Raw genomic sequence first — 27990 nt, forward strand, 5'->3', positions numbered from 1 at the left:
ATGAGGAGTTGTTTTTGAACATGAAAGCTTCCTTTTTTATTAAGTATCTTTAAGATGTATTATTATCTATTTTATTTTTATTGAATTTCTTTGAACAGTTATTTCTTCAGAATTGCTTTGCTTTATAGCCAAAAATATAATGGAAACATCAGAAGCCTTTAACCTTCTTTTTTGAGGATTTATGATGCTTGGTTATGATTACACAGCTAAACTGTAGAGACATGATGAAGCCGACAACTCAGCGAGAACCAGAGAGAGTGGTGATTGCCTTTACCATGCATGGTACGCCAGAGAAGAATGTTCTAGCCAATGCTTGTATCATTCATGTCTATGTATTTTAGTAGCAGAAACATCTATAGCTGACTATGACTGGTGGAAAAAGATATGCCTTCCTACTGGAAGAAGTGCATGATGGGCTTTGTTAATAAGAAAGTTGGTTGGAAGTGAATGGTTAACTGGGGGGAAACTGGTTAAGCTGAATGGTGATTATAAATTGTAGGTGAAGATAATCATTACATACTGTCATACTATTTTAGGATGGATTTTAAGTACTATTTAATATAGGAGTGCTAGCTGTTGATAGAGAACAACTCCTTTATATCTCATAGTTTGTGTTTGACCATTTGGGTTCTAACAATGCTTCTGTAGTCTTGGTTGATTTAATACATATTTTATAGGGTTCCTGCCATGTCATTAAGACTCATGATGCAGTTTAGAGTTTTCTTGAAAGGGTAGTTACCCTCTGAGCAGATATATAACAAGTGTTTAATCCAGGTGGCTTTCAGTGAGTGAATCATGTTAGGTATTCAGCTTAATAGGGAGTAAGATAGGGCTGCTCTGTCAGTCCACTTCTCTTTGTATTAAGTGCTGCTTCTCTGAATTCTCTTAATATGATTGATATTCTTTGGGTGTGATGATATTACCCTGCAGGGTAAGAGTTAAGTGTATGTTCTTGCACTGTTCTATGCGATGAAGGATGGACTATGCATTTTATGATTGCAACTGCAGTGCTTTGTTGTTGGATGGGTTTTGTGAAAAATGTCTTCATGATACAGGAGTTCTTGGCAGATGCATATGGAATGTTGGTATGTGGTATACTTTTTTCAGGCATCATTATTCAAGTGAAAGCCTGATTATGGGGTTCAAAATAAGGTTTTACCTAACACGGGTATTTGTAAGCATGTAGTTCAAAACACCCCCGAGAAGACTACTGCAAATTCCCATGAGCACTGTCTGGTTAAGTGATGTGCTCAAGGATACACAGAAGGCAAATGGGAGACTAAAGGAATCAAACCCTGCAGTATAAGAGCTCATTAACAGCTCATAGCCTTAATCTAGATAGCCTTAATATATAGGAGAGGAACATAGTTTGTGGTTAATGTTGTTTTTCCAACAAACAACAGAGAAATGCCCTTATTGCTGAAAGCCCCAGTCAATGAACATTTGGTATTGCTTTTTTTCCATTGTTGTGTGACTGTGGAGTTGACATAGATAAAATAGAAGGGCATGAGGGTCTCATACCCATATGGGGGGTACAGGAGAGTTTGCTCCCCTGCAAAAAAGTTTTAGCTTGTTTCTGCTGAAAGTGGCATTCAGCATTTTTTTTTCAATATTTTGTCTGACAGGCAAACAGCATTCATTAAATAATTAGGAATCCAAAGGGACAAGCTGTAGGTCTCATATGAGAAAAAATAATTTTTATTCTTGTAGGTAAGCAAGATTTTTTGCTCCCAACAAGTAGAAACACAACAGTGACTTCTTTTGTGTGCTTTTAGAGAGTTCTAGGGATATTAACTTAATGAAGTACCTTATTTGCCTTCAGATTTTTGAGTGATGGAGGGACTTGTGGCACCCCCTCTGCTTTAATGACTGGACAACGATCACGTGCTATGCTTCAGTACTTACATGCGGTCTGCTCTGAAAGGAGGAAACAGTACGCTTATCATTACATTTGTCTTACAGCACATTACCACAGTGGGTGACTACAGCTGTTTTTTGGTTCTGTCCTAAAGGCCTAACAGGATAAAATACACACTAAATTCATGAAATTATATACTATGGATGGATGGAGAGATTCCCTGGGTAGAAACCCCTGAAGTTGTATGTCATGGCTATGATATGAAGGACTGGGAAGATCTCCTTGGAAGTAATATCTGAAGTTGTGTGCCATGCTTATAATATGCAGGGTGGGAAGATTTCCTGTGGGGGAATACTTGACCAACAACTGGTTGCTCCTCAAGTGTGACTATTGGATAGAGGTATGACCATTTATGTACATGATTTTTATGGCTATTTCATGCAATTTTGTATTGTGTTTTATGGAAATGTGTATTACAGAACTTTTGAAAAATGTTATGTGTAAATGTGTCCCAGTAAACATATCCCCAAGCTGCTCAGCCATTTTTTATCTATAAAACTTTGTCTCCAGATTTTCATGCTCTTCTTTGTTTTATTTGTTCATATGCATTTTACTTTTTTACAGGTGATAACATGATTTATTTTTATAAATTACATACTTAAAAGGTGATACCCAAACACTAAATAAAGAAGATAATTATGCCTTGACCCTTATTTTTGAGGGGATTGTTACTTCTAAGTTAACTATTAGGTTCTTAAAATGGAAGGATTACCTTAAACGGCAGCTAAAGAGCTGGCTTTTGTTGATGTCATCTTATTGAACTCACCTGCTGTGGAGCAGACTCCATGGGTCTTCTATAGGAGGGAAAATTATTGGTTTCTTTGAATTGCCGACCTGAACGGGGCAGCTCAGGTGGCTGTCTTTCCAGACTCCCTTTTTTGTCCTGTAATGATAATTACAATGAGCAAAACTAGACGGAAGAAAGTAAACATCTTAAAGAACATTTATTACAATCAGATGAAAGGAGAAGAACAAGACATGGAAACAAACAAAAGAAATGCTGTTTTTGCAGGGATCATGCAAACATGCAAAAAAAAAGTTATATACTTTAAGAACTGCTGGTTATGTGGGGATCATGCATACACATAAATTAATATGCTTTTAAAGCTGTCTTTGTTATTTTTCCACAAACGTCACAGTGGTCTGTACTCATGATTTGCATCTCTTCTAATTTAAACTGAAATAATCTGTTTTGCCTTTGCAGTCTAATGAGGCATCAGAGCAGCACACAGCATACATACATTTTTGTAAGAGGAAAGGGAAAAGGCATACATCAATGATAACATCTGATCAACAACACACACCATGAATAAACAAAATGATTACATTTATCTAATCACAAAAGCAAACACAACAGCATACCATCTCCAAGGGATTGCTTTTGTGTTCAGTACACCAAAAGGAAAAAAAAAACAAACAACAAAAAATCTCTGAATGTATAAACGAAAGCACCCAACTCCAAAATCAGAAAAATGACAAACAACAATAAGTACAAAAACCTGCTGCTTGACTTAACAGCAACAAAATTAAAATGCAACAGTACAACTACCATTCTAAACAATTTTAGTGGAGACTTTGGCTCCATAACTACTTGACATGGGGACTTCACTCCCACACCCCCTTCTTTATATATTCTAACTCCATACTTGCACAGACAAAACTTAAATATATGCATACACATATACAAAAAAAATATATATATATATAAATAAATCTGTGGGTCTCCTCTAAAATGTCGACTTACCGGAATGTCAACTTGCAAATCAGTGAGACCACAACGTTGAAAGTTTACAATGCTGAATTCCCGGAACATTGCAATTTAACTCTGGGAAAGTAACCACTGGGTCACCAATCGCTACAATATGAATGGAAGCAAACTAAACCCACCAACGTGGGAGCTTCATTCCCCACCCCCCCACCCCAATGTGGGAGGCTGCACTCTCCATCCCCTAATTAAATACAATAACTCCGAGATTGCACTACAGTGAAGAACAGTGCAAAGGTCACCATGGTGGCCCAGTCGTTACTTTCCCGGAGTTAAATTGCAATGTTCCAGGAGTTCGGCAGTGTGAACTTTCAAAGTTGTGGTCTCGCTGATTTGCAAGTTGAAGTTCTGGAAAGTCGACATTTTAACTGGGACCAATATACATATACATACATATATATACATACATATATATATATATATATATATATATATATATATATATATGCACACATATATATATATACACACACACACACACGTGCACATATATACATATATAATATAAAGGTATATATACAATTCACTGTAAGACATTTGCTTAAGTCTAGAAATGTTTAATGCAAATCTGTATCTACCTATCTTCATACCACACAGTACTGTATATATTATATATATATATATATATATATATATATAAAAACAAAGAGTTAAAAGGTCACAATTAAAAACCAATGAGAAAAAAAACTAAATGAAAAATCCAGCCAAGCTAGAACTTTCAAAGAGTGACCTCCAAAACCTCCTGTAACAGAGGCCCATGGGATATATGCAAATGACCCTTATGAACATCAGGTGTTTCAGCTATATGGCGATTCTGAATGCCCATGACTTTTACGTTTGAAGTCATTTTAATGGACAATTTCAGGCCAATAAAGCCAAACCCCACTAGCTATGGATATGCATATTTCGGCCTTGTTATGACCTCTTCAGCATAGCATAAGCAGAGTGTTTGACTAAGCTTAAGAAACACAAGGTAGTTATACCCAGCTGATGTCCATTTTCATTAGGGTGACTGCAAAATATCCCAAATAACAAATTATAACAAATAAAAACAAAGAGTTAAAAGGTCACAATTAAAAACCAATGAGAAAAAAAACTAAATGAAAAATCCAGCCAAGCTAGAACTTTCAAAGAGTGACCTCCAAAACCTCCTGTAACAGAGGCCCATGGGATATATGCAAATGACCCTTATGAACATCAGGTGTTTCAGCTATATGGCGATTCTGAATGCCCATGACTTTTATGTTTGAAGTCATTTTAATGGACAATTTCAGGCCAATAAAGCCAAACCCCACTAGCTATGGATATGCATATTTCGGCCTTGTTATGACCTCTTCAGCATAGCATAAGCAGAGTGTTTGACTAAGCTTAAGAAACACAAGGTAGTTATACCCAGCTGATGTCCATTTTCATTAGGGTGACTGCAAAATATCCCAAATAACATATATATATATATCTATATACACACACACATATACATATATATATATATATATATATATATATATATATATATATATATGCAAATGGCTCTATATTATAAGCACAAAAGACCTTTTCAGTGAATACAAAAACAGCGACACATATTGCGTGAATCGCGAAAACACCGAATGCCCTAAACCGCAAAATTCAAAATCTTGAATAGTCATAGTTGGCCGACCCCACCCCCCGCTACATACAACCTACCCAAACAAAATAAATAAACCACATACATACACTAAACAAAACCCTACTTCTAACCCTACACTAAACCTTGCATACATTACTGTCTCTGCACTTACCTTAACCCGCACCCTAACCCTAAGGTCCATAACTATCGTACACTTACCTTAAGGAGCTATATCGCAGAAGGGCCAACTTTGATTATTCGAGATTTTGAATTTCGCAGTTTAGGGCGTTCGGTGTTTTCACGGTTCGCACAATATGTGTCGCTGTTTTCATATTCGCTGAAAAGGTCTTTCATGCTTATAATATAGACCCGTGTGTATGTGTGTGTGTGTGTGTGTGTGTGTGTGTGTGTGTGTGTGTGTGTGTGTGTGTGTGTATGTATCACATACACAGGTTGTTGACAGGTTTTTCTACTGTTTTAAGTTGTGAAATACACTTCTAGTTATGTGCAGAAAAGAATGAAATGTAAATATGGAATGTTTCTCTTTAGAGTTTTGCTTTTGGTTGGGATTAGGAGAGGAGATGTTGGGTAGTAATGCTGTAGCTTTCACATGTACTGAAAGTTTCAGCATTGGGGCTGAGAAAGCCTGTGAATGGTCGAAGGTTAGGGTTACAATAAAGGCTAGGAAGGATTTTTCTGTTGTGCTTGGGTCCTGGTATATGTGAGGTGTGTGTGTGTGTGTGTGTGTGTGTGTCTTGTATAGTGTTGCTGTCAGAGAAGGGTGTTTAGTAACCTAGTATTTAAGCTTGATGTTAGTAAAGGGAGTAAGGCTGCAGTTGGGGTTAGCACATACGAATAGGGTGGTACGGCGAGGGGATTTATGGTCTCCCATCCAGTTGTTTAGGTTGTGCTTAAATAGGGTCATTGAGGAACTCTGCCTAATCTGAATTGGGAGTTTATTCCAGAGTAGTGGCAGTCTCTGGGAGACATATCTCTCTTTCTCTCTCTCATGTTTTGTTTAAATCACAGGCTAGGTTGAGATCACTGAGTGAGTGACTCTTGTCCCATTTGATTTGTGGACGTGCAGCACTTCCATTAAGGCAAGGTCAGAAACTGCTCTGTAAGCCAGGACAGGTTGCCTCTCAGCAGCCTGTAGGACACAGAGTGCAGTTACAAGGCTTTCAATCTTTCCATGTAGGTCATGTTTTGAAGTCCCTGAATTCTCTTGGTTAGGCAACACTGTGGTCTCTCCAGTTGCAGCAGGTGTCTGGTGAGGTACATGCATAAGGGAGCATAGCACTCTATTAGTGGTCTGATGAGGGTGGAGTACAGAGAAGTTATAACATTCTTGGTCTTGGATGCAATGCCCTTACTTTTGAGGTGTGCAACGTAAAAGGTTTTCCTTACCACTGTAGACACATGGTGATCAAAGTTTAGACTGCTATCAACTTGTGTTCCCAAGTCATGCATCACTGGATTCAAGCTTAGGAAATGCTGCCTATATTGTAATTTGCAGGGGCTACCTTTTTACAAAAGGGGGCAATGATGCACTTTTTGCATTTAGTTTTAGACTGTGGCTTTGGCACCAATCATTTGTCTGTGTTAACCCCTCCTTTAATATGCTAATATCTTTAGGGGATTCAATGATTGCACCCAATTTGCAGTCTTCGGTGAACTTGGTAAGCCAGAGGCCATCTACTTTTGCCTGGACTTCTGAGAAATACATTCCAAACAGTAGAGGGCCTAACACAGAACCTTGTGGTACCCCACTGGTAACTGCTCTACTGGTGGAGGTGGAATCCCCACCTTTGTCAATATGGGTTCTGTCAGTGAGCCAGCTGGCTATCCATCTAGTGACATATGGGTTAATCTCCAGCTGAGAGAGTTTCTCAATGATACCAGAGTTGGGGATTGTGTCAAAAGCTTTAGCTAAGTGAAGATAAGCAGTATGTACTGCTTCACCTTCGTTCAAGGCTTTGGTGACATTCTCAAATAAGTCCACCAGGTTTAGTACGGTCTACCCTTAATGAAGCCAAACTGGGTCAGGTCAAGAGTTTTCAGGTTACCTATGTCCTTGTTAAGGACCATGATCATTCTTTCCATGGCCATCCAGATAAGGCTGGTTAGCCTTATGGGTCTACAGTTCCCAGGGTCAGTTGATAGACCCCCCTTTGTGCAAGGGGATTACAGTTGCTGTTTTCCACTCTGCTGGAACAAAGCCAGTGCTCAGGCTATGGTTAAAGACAGTGCAAAGTGCATCTGCTAGGTCATGTTTTAGGTTGTTTAGTAAGCAGCCTGGGATCTTATCTGCTCCCACAGAGGCCATGTTTTTGACCTGGTAGAGTACAGATATGACCTGCTCATTGGAAATACTGGGGAGAAGACAGGTGTCAGGTATGCTTTGAGGTATGGCTGGTGGAGGACAGGGGGGTGATGTTTGTGCCAAATCTGTCAGCTAACAGGTTGGCAATTTCCTCATGCTCAGTGTGAGTGGTACCATCCACTATGAGTTCGGCACATAGGTGGGTATTCCCTTTTAGATTCTGGATGTAGCTAAAGAACACCTTAGGATTGTCTTTAGCTAGGGAAGCTAATTTAGCCTCATAATTAGGTTTAGAGAACTTTACCAGATATCTAATTTGCTTATTCGAGTTTTTCTCTGCTGACTAAGTTCCTTCTTGTTCCTACATATCGGTTTCTTCCTTTTGTTATATAACCTGTTTATGATCAAGTTCCACCAGGGTTGCTTGTTTTTATGGGAGGACTTGGTTTTGATCTTGTCATGTACAGAAGAGTCAATGCAGGTGTTTTAAGTGGTTATACAGGGTGGTTGTGTACTTCTCTGCATAGGAGTCATTATTGGCTGTGTTAGCAGGGGGTCTGAAACTTTTCAAACCATCGCTTAGTAGGCTACAGCTTGTTTTGGAGAAGTTTCTCATTCTTATTGCTCTTGTGGAGGTGTCAGGTCTGATTGTTACTTCGAACGAGACAGATTTATGGTCTGACCTTACTAGGGAGGGCAGAACACAGGAGGTAGTGCAGTGAACCCCCCCCCCCCCCATATTGGTAAGTACTAAGTCCAGACCATGTGAGCCCCTTGTTGGGGTGCAGACTAACTGTTCCAGAGCATTTGTATTACCGAAGTCCAGGAACCTCAGGGCGATTGAACTTGTGCTTGTGTACATCGACAGAAGGATAGCTGACATGTATGTATCAATGTATCTATACATCTGTGTGTGTATTATTTTCTAATAGTTGCATATTCACTAAACAACTCAACTGAATGACTATATACAGTAAACTTGTCCTTTGATTAGTAGAATGTAGTACTTAGCTAATTAGTCTTAACATTACAGCCTTGGTCAACACAGTAGGTCAGAAATATGAATCCTTGGTCACTTATAGTATCAAGTCTTCTCATTGGTGTTCCTGTCTAGGGGGTCAACCATCTACTGGCTAGGGAGAGTATAGATTATTTTACCTACGTCTGTCATGTTAATAATCAGTGGTAAGGAAAATGAAATGGTGCAGTAATAAAGGTAGACAATGACAAGAATTGGGTCCCCCACATGAGACCGGAGGCTGACTGAATGTAGTTTATGGAGCATATTAAAAAGAAAGCATTGTTTACAAGTAGAAGGAAGTCCCTGAATCCGCATGTAGAGTGTCTTTGCCCACTCATTAATCATATAATAATTTTAGAGTTGTAGTACCGTGGAATAGGTTTTAGAAATTTAAGGGAGCATAATCAACTACCTTAAGAGTGAAGTACTAAATTTGAAAAAGAAAATGAAGAGAAATTAAAGAAAATTTTCATTCTTGGTTTCATCACAAAAAGACAGATAACTAATGCAAATGACTTGTTAAGTTACAAAATTTAAATCTCTCTCACAGGCTATTGCAGTTGTAATGTTGAAAAATAACTTCTGCTCAATGTGTTTTACAAGTTACATATGACACTGTTTTATTTTATTTTACCATTTAATTACCATGTGGGTGGGCTGGACAGAGAGCTTTTTTCAGCCATGAGTCAGTAATAGGCATATTTACAATAGAACATCAATTGCATGTCACAAAAGAATGCAGAGCTGCACTAACCGAAACACAAGATTACAAAGTTCATTCTATAGCTGCAGAGGTCAAGAAACATATACATGATGGACGGTATTTTGTTGCGGCAGTTATTACAATATGCACGACATACTACTCTGAATTATTTTTTGCACTCAGAGTATAGAGATTACTTAAACAATAGACATCAACTAACATATTAAATGATAGTTTATTTGTTTATTATTAATAATATATATTGTTTATTACATGAGATGGTTGATTGTACAATACAGAGATTAGTACAAATTTAGCTGCCAGTGTATTCAGTAATAGGTTAAGATGAGCATTATCCCAATAAAAGTTAAAGTTATAGACTGTCTTCTGGGAAAAAGTTTCATTAATTCTTAATAAACTCTGGGAAGAAATTCTATGCTGGAGGTGAAGTTTTATTAAATGCAATTTCCCTGCAACTTTCCAGAAATGAGGGATTTTAAATTTTAAATTTTAGGGGGATCCCTGGTAAGTGGTGAGTAAAGTATAATGCAGATTTATGAATTTTTTGGAAGAGTGAGCCAGCAAATAAGTGTAACAGCTTGAAAGTAAGAGAATTTCATAAGCGGGGAGCTTAAGATTTAGTAGTGGGGACCAAGCTGGCTTTTTGTACGGAGAGATGTTCACTGAAACAGTCAAGTGCAATGAACATACACATTTTATACAGTTTGTACTATGGAAATACTCTGGGTGGATTTCATGGTCATAACAGGAAGTGTATATTTTATCTTCAGACAAAGATTCCAACTCTACCATGGTTCTGTGACATAGAAGGATAAAGCCCTGACAATGACCCGGAAGGCCTGAGTTTTAGTAGTGGCTCAGGCACTGGAAGAGCTGAGTGGGTGTGGGAATAAACGGCTGAAAATGTCTCACCCGTTTGGGACAGAGGTATTTTTGCCTGGGCAACCACCACCATGCAAGCCGAGGTTTGTGCGTACTTAACTCTTGAGGATGTGAGTTTGGCATTGCTAAGCGGGTGATAGGAGTCTTCTGTGGCACATGCATGGTGGCATGAGTACACATGAGGAAGGCCCCACAGTAATGGATGTCAGCTACCTGGAGAGGATGGTTAGTGCCTACTAGAAATACTCAGCCATCCATATTAATGAGGGTTTCTTTGAAAGCTCTTGGACAGTTTGGGAAAGTGACAGGGAAGTGGCAAAATATTAGGTGGGCAATAGGCCGAAGAGGAGGATTTGATGGTGATATCAACTCTCTCTGTCCCTCTGTCCTGTAGGCCCTTGCACTGCCAGTTGGGATGGCTTTTGGCAGGGGACTGCTAAGCCACTCAGTTGGGCAGTAGGCAGAAAGGAAGGCTGATGGTCCCATGGACATCTAGGGTCAAACAAGCTTCATGCCTACCTGATGATTACTCCTAACTGTTTTCCTTCACTTGAGTCAACAGGAACACAGTCACTTGACAGATAATGAATGGGTTGAGACCCTTAGGATGGACAATGATAGTTGCTAGCAGGGGAGGCAAAAAGCACACAGAAAAAAATATTCCAGTTCCTATAGCTCTTACAGACTAAAATGGTAGAAGGTGTGCCACTTTATGACATGCTTTCATTTGTTTCAGCATCACATCTGTGCATGTCTTTGATTTTGTCTTGAAGGTAAGATGGTTCAAGCCAAACTTCTAAGAATTTATACTATTAAAAAAAAATTCCACTGTATTTGCCTGCCTCTTGGCATAGAGGGAAAAATCCTGAATATTACTCAGATGGCCTAACTCTGCAAGAGTCTCAAGCATTGGAAAAGCCAGACAGGGGTGGGTAGGACTGAGTGGCTTAAGAAGTGGTGGTTTTGGTTGGTCAATAGATGACCATGGAAGAACAGGCTTGTATAGAACTAGAAAGGCCGGGGATGAGGAAATTAGCTTGGTGTTCCCAAGATAATAATTAAGGATGCATATGCATGGGGATAACCTAGAATGTTCTGCAGTGATGCAGGTGCTCACCGTAGCCACCAAGGGGAGTGATAAAGACACTGTAGAAATGCCTTCAATTGCCAAGATGCTGGAGAGGGCACAGACCACCTTCATGGCTGACTGGATAATAATCCATTTGATCAGCTCTCACCTTCTGTACCGGGGAAAGCTTTGGCTAAAATAGCAATGTGTTGGAGGCTTGATAGTTGTGATGCAAGAATGCAAAACAGCATACAGAAAAATTTCACTTTTTTATTATGAGAGCCTATTATATTTAAAGGGTCAATTTTGCTTAGTCTTTCTAAGAAGGCAATCGGCATTCCTTTTTTTCCCCTTTGTGTTAATTATAAGTTTTCTGTTAGAAATTCAGGTAAATATACTAAAAGACAAGAGTTATTTTATGCAAAGGACAAATTCTTTCATAAGATGAAGCATGCTTAATATAAATCTGCACATTCTACAAGACTGAAATACATGTTACTGCATGCAAAGTGTTACATGTCACTCACATCACGATACTAATGCAATGGCAGCATTGTATAAAAAATAAGGCATACAGAAAGTGTTGTAGCATGAAGCATAACGAGCTTCACATTCATGGACACTAACTACACCATCTTAGAAGTTACACAAGTTCAGATTAAAAGGACCACTTTTATTTGCTGAAAGACTAACTACTAACTCTACTTCTGTGATAGTGACCATTCAGACTTAGTATACTTCAGGGGGTATGGGAGATGCAATATCCCCTACATCACAGGGTGTAAAGAGAGAATGTAAATGTTTTATGTCCAGTATCTGGTTAACTGCATTTTACTGCAGTTCTGAAATTTTAATATTTATATACCTTTTTAAATATTTTTGGTGAAGGTTCTGTGATTTTGTTTTAAGATACTCGATTATGTTTCCTGTACAATTTAAAAAAATGTCTAATTTTTCCTAGCTTAAAAGTAGGTGTCACTTTCATTCTGCTAAATTCAACAAAATGTATAATCAAGAAAATTAGCCTTTGTGCTGCTAACCTAGTGCCACATGGCTCTGGATGCTGCTAGGGAGATGCTTCTGGCAGTATCTACATGTAAATGCAAACATTGAGAACAAAGCATATGTAGATACATGTAGATATATATATATATATTAGAGAGAGAGAGAAAAAGAGAGAGGGGGAGAGACTAGATCAGTACTTCTGAATGAAAAGGACAAGGTGCTAAGTCAGCACTACAGCTAGCCATTTGAACATAGTTGTTATGTGTATGTTTAGCAGAGTTCTGTAAACAGTCTGAATACTGCAGCGTCTGCTGAGATGTGGCCCAGATGGGCTAATATGCAGTGCTTCTTCACCGGATCCCTAACGAATCCTGTCCTGAGCATCCATAGCTCCTCTGTGCTGGTCCTGTGGTTTAGGCTGCTTGTTTTCGCCTCCCGTAATCCATCCCGGGTGCTCCCTCCCTGCTTTAAATGCAAAAGGTATACCTCTCGCCATCACCGGAACACACCCTGAATTGGCCAGCTTGCCTGGTACTTAGAAAAATACTACTGAGAAGACCCACCAACAAGACTGTGTAAATTAATCCATCCCGGGTGCTCCCCTCCCTGCTTTAAATGCAAAAGGAATACCTCCGGCCATCACCTGAAGACACCCTGAATTGGCCAGCTTGCCTGGTACTTAGAAAAATACTACTGAGAAGACCCCCCAACAAGATTATGTAAATGAATCTATCCCGGGTGCTCCCTCCCTGCTTCGAACGCAAAAGGAAATACTCCAGCCATCACTTGAAGACACCCTGAATTGGCCAGCTTGCCTGGTACTTAGGAAAATACTACTGAGAAGACCCCCCCAACAAGATTGTGTAAATTAATCCATCCTGGGTGCTCCTTTGCTGCTTTAAACGCAAAAGGAATACCTTCGACCATCACCTGAAGACACCCTGGATTGGCCAGCTTGCCTGGTACTTAGGAAAATACTACTGAGAAGACCCCCCAACAAGACTGTGTAAATTAATCCATCCCGGGTGCTCCCTCCCTGCCTTAAACACAAAAGGAATACCTCCAGCCATCTCCTGAAGACACCCTGAATTGGACAGCTTGCCTGGTACTTAGAAAAATACTACTGAGAAGACCCCCCAACAAGACTGTGTAAATTAATCCATCCCGGGTGCTCCCTCCCTGCTTTAAATGCAAAAGGAATACCTCTGGCCATCACCTGAAGACACCCTGAATTGGCCAGCTTGCCTGGTACTTAGAAAAATACTACTGAGAAGAACCCCCAACAAGACTGTGTAAATTAAATCCATCCTGGGTCCTCCCTCCCTGCTTTAAACTCAAAAGGAGTACCTCTGGCCATCACCTGAAGACATCCTGGATTGACCAGCTTGCCTGGTACTTAGAAAAATACTACTGAGAAAACCCACCAACAAGACTGTGTAAATTAATCCATCCCGGGTGCTCCCCTCCCTGCTTTAAATGCAAAAGGAATACCTCCGGCCATCACCTGAAGACACCCTGAATTGGCCAGCTTGCCTGGTACTTAGAAAAATACTACTGAGAAGACCCCCCAACAAGATTATGTAAATGAATCTATCCCGGGTGCTCCCTCCCTGCTTCGAACGCAAAAGGAAATACTCCAGCCATCACTTGAAGACACCCTGAATTGGCCAGCTTGCCTGGTACTTAGGAAAATACTACTGAGAAGACCCCCCAACAAGACTGTGTAAATTAATCCATCCCGGGTGCTCCCTCCCTGCTTTAAATGCAAAAGGAATACCTCTGGCCATCACCTGAAGACACCCTGAATTGGCCAGCTTGCCTGGTACTTAGAAAAATACTACTGAGAAGAACCCCCAACAAGACTGTGTAAATTAAATCCATCCTGGGTCCTCCCTCCCTGCTTTAAACTCAAAAGGAGTACCTCTGGCCATCACCTGAAGACATCCTGGATTGACCAGCTTGCCTGGTACTTAGGAAAATACTATTGAGAAGACACCCCCAACAAGATTGTGTAAATGTATGTTGCTTAACACTAATTCAATGTAGACTTGATGTACTATCTATAGAGTTAGTCTGCCCTCCCGTGTAAGCATTCTAGCAGCCTACTGCAGACGGTTTGCCCTCTCCCCCTCCTGTTATCACTACCCTAGAATATATTTAAACCTAAGATTGGTCCAACTATCCCTGCTGTTTGCCATCTCCTTCTACCATTAGGTGGCAGCATCTACCAATATAAATCCTAGATATTCTTTATAATACCAACAAGTTTTTATTTTTTTTCACAAACGGTTGTGAATTAATATCCTTAGACTGTAAATATCTTCTCCTCCCTGCTAAACCACCTTCTGTAAAGGCAGCCTTCATTTTCTGGCAGGAAATATTTATAAACCTCTCCTAACCAACCTGTCCTCCTCTAGCACCTCTAAACTAGAAAACTGCTAAAACAAAATCTCCAAATTTACCTCTAAATCTAAAAATACCACCCATCACTGCCTAACCCTACAATCCCTGAATTGGCTTGAACTCCCAAACTACCTAGACTATCTCCAACTCACTACTGCATATAGACTCATATTTCACCCAACAAAATATCCCACTCTAACTAACATCCTTCCCCCTTATACACCCAAAAGAGCTCTCAGATCTGAATATCAGAACTTAATTACTATCCATAAACCTAAATGTCCTGCTGGCCAACTTCTCCTATCTTTCTCACTAGGCAAAAAATGGAATTCCCTTCCCTCCACGCTAAGAACCATACCAAACTCAGAAAACTTCAAAATCCAACTATTCAAATACATGTCCACTAAATGGAAATGTATCTGCTTTCACCCAACCTAATCAAAGGGGGTTCTCTCTCTGGTTCCCAGGCTCTACAACTCTCATAGTTACCTTCCTATGAGCCTATCTAAGCTCTCAACAATTTCTATAGCTTCTCTCTAAGCTCTCAACAACTCCTACAGCTACCCTCACACAGCCCAACCTTGTAAATAGCATTCTACTGTTGATGTGTGTATGTAAAGCTATTTACATTTTCTTAAAAGGTTTGTATGTAAACTGTTTCCACACCTAACACATATCTGTTTTACTCAAATGAAACTATATGATCCCTACCTTCAAGCTTAATGAATTTGTTAACTATGCATGATACTGAATGCATTTATGAGTAACTATTCTACATAATATTGTCTATTATCTTTAATATTAACTATCAGTTGTATCTAAATTGTATAATGCATCTTGGAGCTTTTCTCCCCGGGCCTCCACTGAAAATGGGTCAATTCAGCCCAGTGGACTTCCCCGGTAATCAAACTGCAAATAAATAAATAAATAAATAAAGGTTTTCCCGCATTTGAAAGAAGTAAGGCCATCTCAGAGTGAAATAAGTGTCAGTGGTGCAACAGGTAGTACACTCACCTTTGGTGCAGAAGGCTGTTGGTTCAATTCCCATAGCAGGAAAATTGAAAGCTGACACTCCATTCTTGAGTGTGCCATCCTTCATTTGTGATATTAAACTGAAGCCCCATCTTCTTAAGTTGGTGGTAGTTCAGGTGGATGTAAAAGGTCCCACAGCACCTTTTGAAAAGAGTAGAGGTCCTTCAATTATATACAAAAAAAAGAATTCTTATTTATAACATATTTGCATATTTACAAATATTTACAAATGTAGAAACATATAGATATAAAATATACCAGACGGTCCCAATAGAATCCTCAGTCAAATAAAGAGACGATATGATATAGAAACACTGTAGGATTCAGCAACCAGGAAGGACGAAGCAGACTTCAAAATTCCATGATACGAACTTCTTTTATTGATGAAACACAAACAGACAAGCGCTTTCACGCACCGAAGTGCGCTTCCTCAGATCTTCACATTTGATTACATTTGTTAGGAATATATATACCCAGTTAAATTAGAGTGATTGTTCAATTAACATAATTGATTGCATGAAAAAACAATTCAAATCCAATTAAACAGAGCACTTTCTAAAACCATTCTAAAAACCTAAAATTTCATTATGAGACATTCTAAGGCGTATTTCAGAACATTTAAGATGCAATTTCACGCATACAAAATCATGAATATATATAACATATATCAAAAAGTGTATGTATATATAATATATATATTGTATAACTTGTGTTCAATTAATTGTTCATGAAATGAAAAATATATTCTCTTCTAAAAGGTTTAAAAATCTTAAAAATATGCAGCACATATTATATTCAATGCTGTTTATAAAAATACCTTAAGTCGTTTTAAATTATCATATAGCTTTATAAATACTATATAATACCTATTTATGTGTAGTATTATGTTATATATGTATAAATATTTATATATATGAGAATAAAATCCAAAGATGTTGTTATATAAAACTATGTTACATACAAATATAAATTTATGTCTCAACAATTACAATATTGTGCCAGTAATGAATAAATAAATGAATAAATACATTGATGTATTGGACAATTAATTATTCAAGTCAACAATAAATATAAATAAATATATAGTAAAGTTAGCAATAAATAAATAGATAAATATATACTTAATATATGTATGCAGCATTTAAATGTTCGAATATAAAATGAGTATCAATGTCATCATGAAATAAAAATAGCATTATGATATAAATGGGAATGAGAGTCAAAACATTATTACAACACTACTTATACATCCTACCATCTAATACTGGCTTGATACAAATGCTTTGATTCAAGCCTGGGTGTAAGTGAGCCCCTAGTCTTAAGATCCATGTTAATTCAATATTAGCTAGGGTGTTCACATTATCGCCCCATCTTTTATTTAAACCTACCAACTGTAACACTCTGAATTTAAAACTGTGTTCTCTAAACTCATGTATATGTCTGGCCAAAGCATTTTTATCATTGTTCTTCTTTATGTCGTAGATATGGTTATACATCCTCTGCTTGAACTTTCTTTTTGTTAGTCCAACATAGAAGGCATCACATATTGTACACGTTGCTAAATATATTAAGTTCATAGAGTCACAGCTTGCATAGAACTTAGGTTTAAATATAATATTCATCTTGGGGTGTTTATATATTTGTGTATTACTAAGGTACTGGCACATTCTACATTTTTTGCAAGGAAAAGTACCTACAGTCTTAAGTTGCATCTGTTGGAAAGATGCATTCTTATTCTCTTTAAAACATAACAATTGTTTTAAGTTAGGTGAATTCTTATAAATAAATCTAGGTCTCTCACCTACTATATTTCTGATGGCTTCATCTGTAATCAAGATCTTCCAATTCTGCATGATTACATTCTTTAAGTCAAAACTATCATTTGTGAACTGCACAGTATAAGAAATTCTGTCATTTTTATTTAATAGTCCAGAATTTTTTATTTTCCAACTTTTAGATGGTGTCTTATGATGTTCTACTAACTCTCGTATGTGATCATGTGTTGAAAGGATATCATTCCTTATATCTTGCACTAATTTTTCATTGTATCCTGTTTTCAAAAATAAATTCTCCATGTTATCTGCTTCTCTGATTAGTGTTTCTTTACTATCACATAGTCTCTTTATCCTAATGTACTGACTCTTGATTATGCCTGGAAAGACATGTCTGGGATGCATGCTGTTGTAATGTAAAAGCGTATTCTTCCAGCATGGCTTTCTGTATAAAGTAGTTCCTATGTAATTTCCATTGATGATAACATTAATGTCTAAAAAACTAATCTGGGTATTTGACCATTCCATAGTGAATTTTAAAAACTCAGTAGTAGATTCTAAATATGTTAGAAAATCATTGAATTCATTGTGAGTACCTTCCCATAAGATCAGAATGTCATCCACAAATCTTCTATACATTCTCACTTTCTTTTGGTAAGTATTATTGTTAAAAAGGTTATTTTTCTCCCAATTAAAAACTACTAAGTTAGCATAAGTATTCGCAACAGGGGTGCCCATGGCAACTCCCCATTGCTGTAAATAATACTTGTCTTCAAACATAAATACATTGTTCTCAAGAACCATCTGTAACAGATGGGACAATAAAATCTGTTCATCCGTATCAAAATCAGTATCCAGGTTCAATATTTCCCTCATAGCTTGCAAGCCATATTCATTGGGTATGCTGGTAAAAAGATTTTTAACATCAAGAGTTACCAGAATACAATGATCCATTATAGTTGTATGTTCTAAATTAAATTTCCTGATGTCATTCAACAAATGATAGGTATCTTTAAGGATGGTGGGAATAGAATAAATATGGGTCTTAATACAGTTTCTAAATATATAGATATACTTGAAGTAACCCAGCCCCTACCTGAAACAATTGGGCGCATTGGAAGTGGAAATACTCCTTTGTGTACCTTAGGTAGCCCTTTCATGCAAGGAATCAATGGTAGATCAATAACCAGAAAATCATACGTTTTTCTATTAATTTGTCTGCACATCAAAAGATCATAAATATCATCATGCACATTCTGTATAATTTTAGATACATCAACATCAGATATAATGGTATATGTTTTTGTGTCTTTCAAAAGTATGTGCATACTTTCCATGTAGTCTGGTGTATCCATAAGTACTATACCGCCCCCTTTATCAGCTGGTTTTATAATTAACATATCATCACTTTTTAACTTCATTAAAGAGGTAACTTCTAAACTAGTCATGTTGTAAAATCTATTTTTCTTTTTGTTGCCTTCTACATAGTATTTGTAAAAATCATTCTCACATGTTTCGATGAAGCAATCCACACTGTTAGGTGTTGGTGGGATAAAGCTGCTTTTCTTTTTTAACTTAAATGTATTCCCAGCTCCAGACATTGCAACATTGCTATGGAAATAAACTTTCAATGCTACTAACCTGCCAAATAAACACAGGTCAGTTAATGTGTTGTTTAACTTACTGGGTTGTGAGGGTATAAAACTCAGTCCTTTATTTAGTACAGCTAAATCAGTTTCATCAATTACACTGTTAGAAAAGTCAAACACCAAACAATTCAATTCCTTATGTTTTTTCTCTGTCCATACCTCTCTTCCGAGAATTTTCTCTTCCTCGGACCTTTGCTCAATGAGCGACCTCTCGCGTAATGGGTTTGTTTTATGGGGTAAGGTAAAAAACGTGTATCATCCACATTCACAGTTTTCGGATGAACGACCTGTTCAACATCTTTGAAAGCCCCTCCAGGAGCCTGTTGATTGGGGGGTGGTGTACATAGATCAATACCAGTTGTAATTGTATTCCAAGCGTTTGGATGAGGCTTTTCGTTTAATGCAACACCAGGGACTGCTTCTACTTCATTCCGCTCCTTGTTCCGACCAATTCGGTCCGGCGCGTGCGTTGTAGGCGTCATGACGTCATGCGCTCCTCCTTCCATATTCGTAGTTGCATCAGGTTGTATACCATACTGTATTCTCGGCCACACAAAGATATTTCCAGAGGAAAAATCATTATGGTCCCTGCACAACTTCTGTTGCTTTATCAGCTTCAGTTTCTCGCTATATATATTTAGCTGAGAGTGGAGACTGTCAAGTTTCCTCATGCAAAAACTGTTAGAGGTAAACCGTTCATAAAGATCTTTACGTAGTGATTCTACTTTTTTCTGTAATTCTAGTTCCAATGGTAGAAAGTATTCAAGTAATAAGTTAATATAACTAAAGCCAATGTTAATATTTAAATCTTGCCACTTTTTAAGAAGGATGGGATGTTGCTCACCATATGTCGGCATACAAAGTACTCGCATACCTCTCGGTATTACCTTGAAGTGTATGCAAGCCTCCAAATGCTTGCGTTGCCAGGAATACCTTTGCAGCCTGTACATATCATTTTCTAGTTGTTTCAACATCACATTGAATTCTGTCAAATTATTAACTTCATTCGTGGATATTGGTATATCGGTAGATACCTGTAGGTCCAAAGATAGTAAGGGATTCTCTTGTGGATAAATCAGGCTTTCCCATACTTGTTGACTACCCCTGGATGCTGGATTATAGTCAAGCTCTATAGGAACACCTTCCATGGTGTGGTCCTCCGGTAAAAACGAAAAGGTGAACAAAATATGAAATATACCAGACGGTCCCAATAGAATCCTCAGTCAAATAAAGAGACGATATGATATAGAAACACTGTAGGATTCAGCAACCAGGAAGGATGAAGCAGACTTCAAAATTCCATGATACGAACTTCTTTTATTGATGAAACACAAACAGACAAGCGCTTTCACGCACCGAAGTGTGCTTCTTCAGATCTTCACATTTGATTACATTTGTTAGGAATATATATACCCAGTTAAATTAGATAATATGTGCTGCATATTTTTAAGATTTTTAAACCTTTTAGAAGAGAATATATTTTTCATTTCATGAACAATTAATTGAACACAAGTTATACAATATATATATTATATATACATACACTTTTTGATATATGTTAGATATATTCATGATTTTGTATGCGTGAAATAATTGCATCTTAAAGGTTCTGAAATACGCCTTAGAATGTCTCATAATGAAATTTTAGGTTTTTAGAATGGTTTTAGAAAGTGCTCTGTTTAATTGGATTTGAATTGGTTTTTCATGCAATCAATTATGTTAATTGAACAATCACTCTAATTTAACTGGGTATATATATTCCTAACAAATGTAATCAAATGTGAAGATCTGAGGAAGCGCACTTCGGTGCGTGAAAGCACTTGTCTGTTTGTGTTTCATCAATAAAAGAAGTTCGTATCATGGAATTTTGAAGTCTGCTTCGTCCTTCCTGGTTGCTGAATCCTACAGTGTTTCTATATCATATCAAACATATAGATATACAAATATATTTACAAGCATTCATAATTTTTCTTACAATCATATTAAATTTTCAACCTATTAGACCCTCACTCTTTTTTTTCATAAGCACCATCTGATTTTAATTAATATTGTTGTTAAAATCCATTAGCCATTAAACATGATTTCAGTTATTCTTTCATTCCATATAACACATATGGCATAAAATAACTTTATATCTTTTCTTTTAACATATTTTTTCCTTGTATTATTATACTATCCATATTTAATCATATCAACGTTTATTTTATCTACTTCTGTTATATTTTTGAAAAACTCTTCTTTACATAGTTTCCCCATAACTTTTTACTCTCTTATATTTCAAAAACACATGTTCAGTAGTTTTTTTTTTCTTCTTAACAATGTAAACATATTTTATCATTTTTCTTTTTATATGGCATATTTCCTTTTACTGGTAATTTCTCTATTACCAGTATCCACAAAAATCTTGACATTCTACTTTCTGATGACACCATTTGCTTCTTATTTTTATAGCTTTACTTTTTTTCATCTGTTAGATTTTGTCATGGTTTTACATAGTAATGTTTGATTATTACATTACTTTCTTTTTCTGTATCATCAATTTCTATTTTCCACAAAATATTTTTCTTGGTAACATTTTATTTATTTATACAATCTTTTTCCCTTTTGTTCTTTCTTTACCATATCCCATAGTTTATCATACATATATTTATACAATTTTACTACTAATCTCTCATCTTTTTCATTTATCCACTTTAACAATTTGTACAAATTTAGTGAAGCAGTATATACCACTGGATTAATTAGCCATAACCCCCTACCCTCTTTATTTACATACAAAACTCCTCTTTTTGATGGTCTTAATCTAGAACCCAATAAAATGAAAAATAAATATCTGTAATAATTCATTTTGAAATACTGTTGGCAACATAAATACTCTTGCTAAGTTATTTTCCCTTCAGTACTGAATTTATCGAATAAGGCTTTTTTGAATGCTAATTTATATGCTCTCCAAAAAAGACAAAGGCGGATTAATTTGATTTTTTTCTATTGTTCTCCCATTTAATTCTACTTACTTCTTTACTCCCAAAATTTATGCCCAACACAGAAATTTCATTCATTGCAAAATAGATATCCACTATTGTTACTACATCACTTAAACTTTTCTCTTCATTTAAAGCAATTCCTATCAGCTCTAGGTATTCATTTATCCAAATGTTGTTTTTCACAATTATTATAATGTCATCTGCATATGTTAATAGAACTGTAATTCTTGATCCTTCTGGTTATTCCCTGCCTCCAACATTTTGTAGTTTATTTCACATAGTATCAGATTCATAATTAATACAAGAGTATACAACTCATTGGGCATCCCCGTCTTCCAGAAAAGAACGAGCCCTTGCAAGTGCGGCAAGTGCAATGGCCCAAAAAGATACAATCCATATACAGAACAGCAGGCCAGCACAAAGTGGTGTAAATTATACTATGTAATTATGGTATATAGAAAAACAGGTACAAAAACCAAAGGACTAGATTGGTTTTGGCTAAATGAAGCCTGAGGAAGGCTTCATTTAGCCAAAAGCGGTCTGGTTCTTTGGTTTTTGTACCTTTTTGCCTATATGCCATAATTAAATAGTATAATTTACACCACTTTGTGCTGGCCTGTTGTTTTCTATATGCATCCCTGTCTTACACCACTCTTCATATGCACTTGTTGGCTTAACTAGCCATTTACAAGTATTTTAACCTTATTATTACTATATGCTGACATACATCATTTCCTAACTTTTTCACTTATATCGTATTGTTTCATTATTCCCCATAAGATTTCATGTGCAGTTATATCAAATGCCTTATTAAGGTCTCCCATCATGACTTTCGCTTCTTCATTTCTATTCATAATGTCACCCACAATTTCTCTAACTACCATTAATAATTCTTGACAACTCTTCCCCTCTATACTATATATATCTTCTATAATATTTCCATTTTAGTTTCAAGTCTCTTTTGTATTATTTTCATAAAGATCTTTTAATCACTATAATTCAGTACTATTGGTCTCTAATTTTTGCCTTCTGTCTTCCTTCCTCCACATGAATTTAAGTATTCCACAACATAATTCTTTATACAAAAAACCTTAATTTAACCATTTATTCAAAATCTTTAAAAAATATTTTTTGCCAATTCCTTACATTTTTATACATTCATATCCTATTCCATCTGGTCCTTCAGCCAAATCTATATTTACTTGTCCTAATACTTTATTTAGATCATATAAAAAACTCCCTTTCCTCCTTAATCTCTTTTTCTGTTAACTTTTGTTACTTTCCATGTTTTTTCACTATGTCCTTTTTTCTTTAAACATTTCTTGTACATATTTTACTACACTGTTCATAATCTTTCCCCGAGTTACTTTTATTTCCCCTTTTACATTTTTTTATTTCTCTTATTACACTGACATCTTCCTTTACTAATCTGCTTAAGTAACTCAATACTTCTCTTTTTCATTATAAAAATATATTTGCTTATATAACAATTTTTGTATTTTTCTTGATTTCTTTCATATTTATTTCTTTTACTTATTTATTTAACATTTGTTAACCCGGAAAGTCCAACTTGGAACAAAGCTAATTTTCAGTGGCGGCCTGGGGAAAAATGCTCCAAGCGCATGTCTTTGTAACTTGGGAGGAAACCGGAGCACCCGGAGGAAACCCACACGAGTGCAGGGAGGACGTGCAGACTCCACAAAGAAGGGACCCCAGCCAAGAATCGAACAGGAGAATCTCTTATTGTGAGGCGACAATGCTACCGCTGCACCACTATGCACATAATTCATTTTTTCTTTGTGTAAGTACTTTCTCTATCATTATGTTCTACATCTTTCAATGCATCATTATATGTTCTTTTATATATGTCCCCACCCTTACTTTATATACTATCTCCAGGATCGCACTACAGTGGGAAAAAGGCCATATATAACTTTCAACAAAATGAGTTTCAGCCAAATGAGTTTTCAGTGAAATGAGATTTCAGTGAATTCTGCACAGGCAACGGAGTTTCAGTGAAATGACCTTTCAGTGAAATTAAGCAGACCCGTATATAGTTGCTTATGTTTGTAAGTTTATACTCCTTGAAGGCTATACAGCAGAGGCACTAGAGTTTTATGTGTGTTCTTTGAATTGTATTAAACTTGGAACAGCAACCTTCAGGTGTTTTTTATATGATGATACCTTCCCTGCTGTTCACTGTTGAAATTTGACATCTGAGTACAGAATGCATCCTAAATTATTTATCTAACATTAATATACTTGCTGCAATTTTATGAAGTGGGTATTATAACTAGAGGGGCAAACTTCATTGTCTAATATATGTGGATTTAGATATGTTTCATAGCCAGCAAGTACATCAAGCCTGCAGTACTGACTCAAAATATGTATCTCTGTAGTTTAATTACAAACATTCTGGCAGTTTTAGTGTGCACATATCAGATTGTGTTTAGGGTTCAAAAGATTTTTGGATGAAGACAGTAAGTGTTAATTAATGGAGCTAAACTCTGAACTGTGCTGAATACTGTTGTGCATAATTTGACACAAGGAAGACTTACTTTACTGCTGCATTCATTTGTTTGCTATGGGCTGCATCACTTTAATATTGCTGTGAATGTTTCTTGTTGGACTTTTGAATAATGAGTGTTGCAGTGAATATGTTGCCTTTGTTTTCCGTAGCAATGCAAACCATAGTGAAAATATGAAGTGTAGAGTCCTATCATGCATATGGTAGATACGAAAGACGCAATGTAAAGCCATGAAGTTAATTAAAAGAATTATTTATGTGAATGCTGAATACATTTAAAGAGATTATGATGCCACTGCTTGTTGGGAGGTAGAAAGTACAGTTTTGTACCTACCATAAATGTAGATGTCCGATAGGTATGCATCTGCAGTCATAACATATGGGTTGTCCTGCCTCAGGCAGCCCTTCGGTCGGCCGGATTCCAAAGTCTGGGTCTGGCCTCGGCTGATGTCGCACTTCATCTGACGTCATAGCTCCTGGGGTATAAAGGCATCAGCCGACGCCATTTTCCTCAGTGTTTCTTGCCCCAGATGCCAGGTGCCCTCTAGGAAGGCAAAATTTGGATAAAAGTAGAAAATTCCAAACAGTATAAAGCAAAAAGTATATATACATATATACATACAAACAAATACACCATAATAGATTCCCCCAGCTAGCTAAGAGAGGGGTAAGTACCCTAGGAATACCACAGAGGGGAAAGAGGGTGGGTAATCCTGACTGCAGATGCATACCTATCGGACATCTACATTTATGGTAGGTACAAAACTGTACTATGTCCTTCAAGGATGCATCTGCAGTCATAACATATGGGTAGAATACCATAGCCAAACTGGGGGAGGAGGCACTAAGATAATGATGGTGTAGTTAAGATCCCTTGTAAAACTGCAGTTGCAAAGCCTGCTCGGGATCTGGAGTATAAAGGAAGATTGTAATGCTTGGCAAATGTATGCACGGAGCTCCAAGTAGCAGCTTCTAAAATGTCTTTGGTAGCCACTCCTCGTAGGAAAGCTGTAGTGGTGGCTGTAGCTCTTGTGGAGTGAGGCCTGATATTTTCAGGAGTTGTCTTTCCATGAAAAGAGTAGCAGAATTGAATACAATTTCCTATCCATTTTGAAATTGTCTGTTTGGAAATTGTGCGTTGCTTTTCCTTGCACTCCTGTTGCATATGCTACCAGAAGCTGGTCAGTTTTTCTGCTGGTCTTAGTTCTGTCCAGATAGTAGCGCAGTTGTCTATGTACATCCAAGGTGTGTAGTAGTTTTTTCCCCCCTGTTCTGTGGGTTAGGGAAGAACGTAGGTAAATGAATAGCTTGGTTCAAGGATACCCTGGATACCACCTTTGGCATGAAAGTAGGATTGGTTCTCAGAGACACTCTATCCTGGTGAAAGATAAGGAAAGGCTGCACTGCCATTAATGCCTGTAACTCGGATACCCTTCTTGCTGAAGTGATTGCTAGAAGGAAGGCAGTTTTCCAAGATAAGAACTGTAAGTCTGCTGATGCTGCTGGTTCAAAAGGGGGAAGTGTTAATTTTTCCAGCACAAAATTGAGATCCCATGCAGGCAGAGGTGGTTTCCTTGGAGGTTTTACATTTTGATCCCTCTTAGAAATTGTCTGAGGAGAGGTTGAGAGAAGATAGGAGGATCCATGTTGTACTCTGCTGAAATTGCTGAAGCATGAATCTTAATGGAAGAATAGGACAGGCCATTGTGGAACAGTTCTGCTAAGTATTCTAGGATGTGTGCTAGGTTTGCCAGTGTGACATCTGTTCCCTTTGATGCACTCCAAATGAGGAATCTCTTCCATTTGGCTGAGTATGTTTTCCTTGTGGAGGGTCTGTGAGCCTCCAGGATAATGTCCTTGACCCTCTGAGATAAAACAGGTTGGTTTTGTTTTATGCAATTTTCCAGGCAGTTAGCTGCAGTGTTTTCAAGTTTGGATGCAGGGTCTTGTAGTTGTTCTGCGTTAGAAGTAAAGGCCATAGAGGTAGAGGCCATGAGTTCGTCAGAGACATGCTTCTCAGTAGCGGGTACCAATGCTGCCTTGGCCAGACTTGAGCTATCAGAATTACCTTTGGCTGTTCCTCCCTGATCTTCAGTAGAACTTTGTACATCAATGGGAGAGGTGGAAAGGCATAAACTGTCAGGGCCTTCCAGCTGAAAGAAAGGGAGTCCACCCTCCAGGCTTGTGGGTGGTATTCTCTTGAGCAGAATTTCTTCAGTTGGTGGTTGAGTGGGGAGGCAAACAGGTCTATCTCTGGCATTCCCCATTTCTTTGTTATGTTTTTGAAGATGTCTGGATGCAGCATCCATTCGTGAGCATCCATGGTAGTTCTGCTTAAGCTGTCTGCTAGTGAATTCTCTTTTCCTGGTACGAATCTGGCCTGCAGTTGAATGTTGAGATTCAGGCCTAGGTTCCGCAGATCCATTGCCATCCGGCATAGAGGGTAGGAATGCGTGCCTCCCTGTTTGTTGATGTACCACATGACTGTGGTATTGTCCGTTCTTATCAGCAGCCGTCCTTGCTGGAGGAATGATTTGAATGCCTCGATTGCATGCTTCACTGCCAGCATCTCCTTTAGATTTATGTGTAGATTCAGCTGGTCTTGGGACCATAGGCCTTGGATACACTTGTCTTCCATGTGTGCGCCCCAGCCTAGGTCTGAGGCATCCGTGATGATGGTCTGCCTTGGTTGTGGTTTGGGGAAAGGCAACCCTCTGTTGGTCTGGCAGGCCTGAGCCCACCACAGGAATTCTTTTTTCAGGCATGGAATGATTGGTATCATGGTTTCTAGACTGTGTCTGTGTTGAGACCATACATTCCTTAGGTACCATTGTAATTTTCTCATATGCAGCCTGGCATGTGGGATCAAGATTATGCAGGATGCCATGTAACCCAGGGCCTGCAGGACTTTCCTTGCAGTAAGCTGAGTTTGTCTTGTCAATGCCATGAAGTAGACTGGTAGTTGCTTTTGTTTTCTTCTGTGAGAAAAGATATCTGAGTTATTGTGTCAAGTTCTGCACCCAAAAATGTTATCCTTTGGGATGGCACTAGTCTTGACTTCGGTATGTTGACTGTGTATCCAAAGGCTTGCAGCAGTTGTATGACATAGGCCAAATCCTTTATTATTTTGTCTTGTTGTCCGCTTGTATTAGGCAGTCGTCCAGGTATGGGTAGATTTGAATTCCCTGAAGCCTGCAATGTGCAATTACTGATGCCAGGCATTTTGTGAATACTCTGGGTGCAGTAGATAAGCCAAAGGGCAATGCTGAGAATTGATAATGCTCTGATCCTGCAAGAAATCTGAGGT

The 27990-nt window shown here is 37.7% G+C and overlaps 1 protein-coding gene across 4 annotated transcripts in view; it reads right to left on the reverse strand.

The window, feature by feature from the left end:
- GRAP2 (GRB2 related adaptor protein 2) overlaps positions 1 to 27990 on the reverse strand; it is an 874362-nt gene that overhangs the window by 169218 nt on the left and 677154 nt on the right. For 3 of the 4 annotated variants that reach the window (XM_044068600.1, XM_044068617.1, XM_044068609.1), the window contains one exon: positions 2685 to 2801. The exons of the other annotated variant lie outside the window; for it this stretch is intronic. In XM_044068600.1, the coding sequence (XP_043924535.1) occupies positions 2685 to 2801 (117 nt within the window). The remainder of the gene's footprint in view (positions 1 to 2684; positions 2802 to 27990) is intronic. 4 annotated transcript variants of the gene reach the window in all.

Source organism: Protopterus annectens, chromosome 1.part0 (genome assembly GCF_019279795.1).
Source record: "Protopterus annectens isolate FY-2018-M chromosome 1.part0, PAN1.0, whole genome shotgun sequence".
NCBI classification, from domain to species: domain Eukaryota; kingdom Metazoa; phylum Chordata; order Ceratodontiformes; family Protopteridae; genus Protopterus; species Protopterus annectens.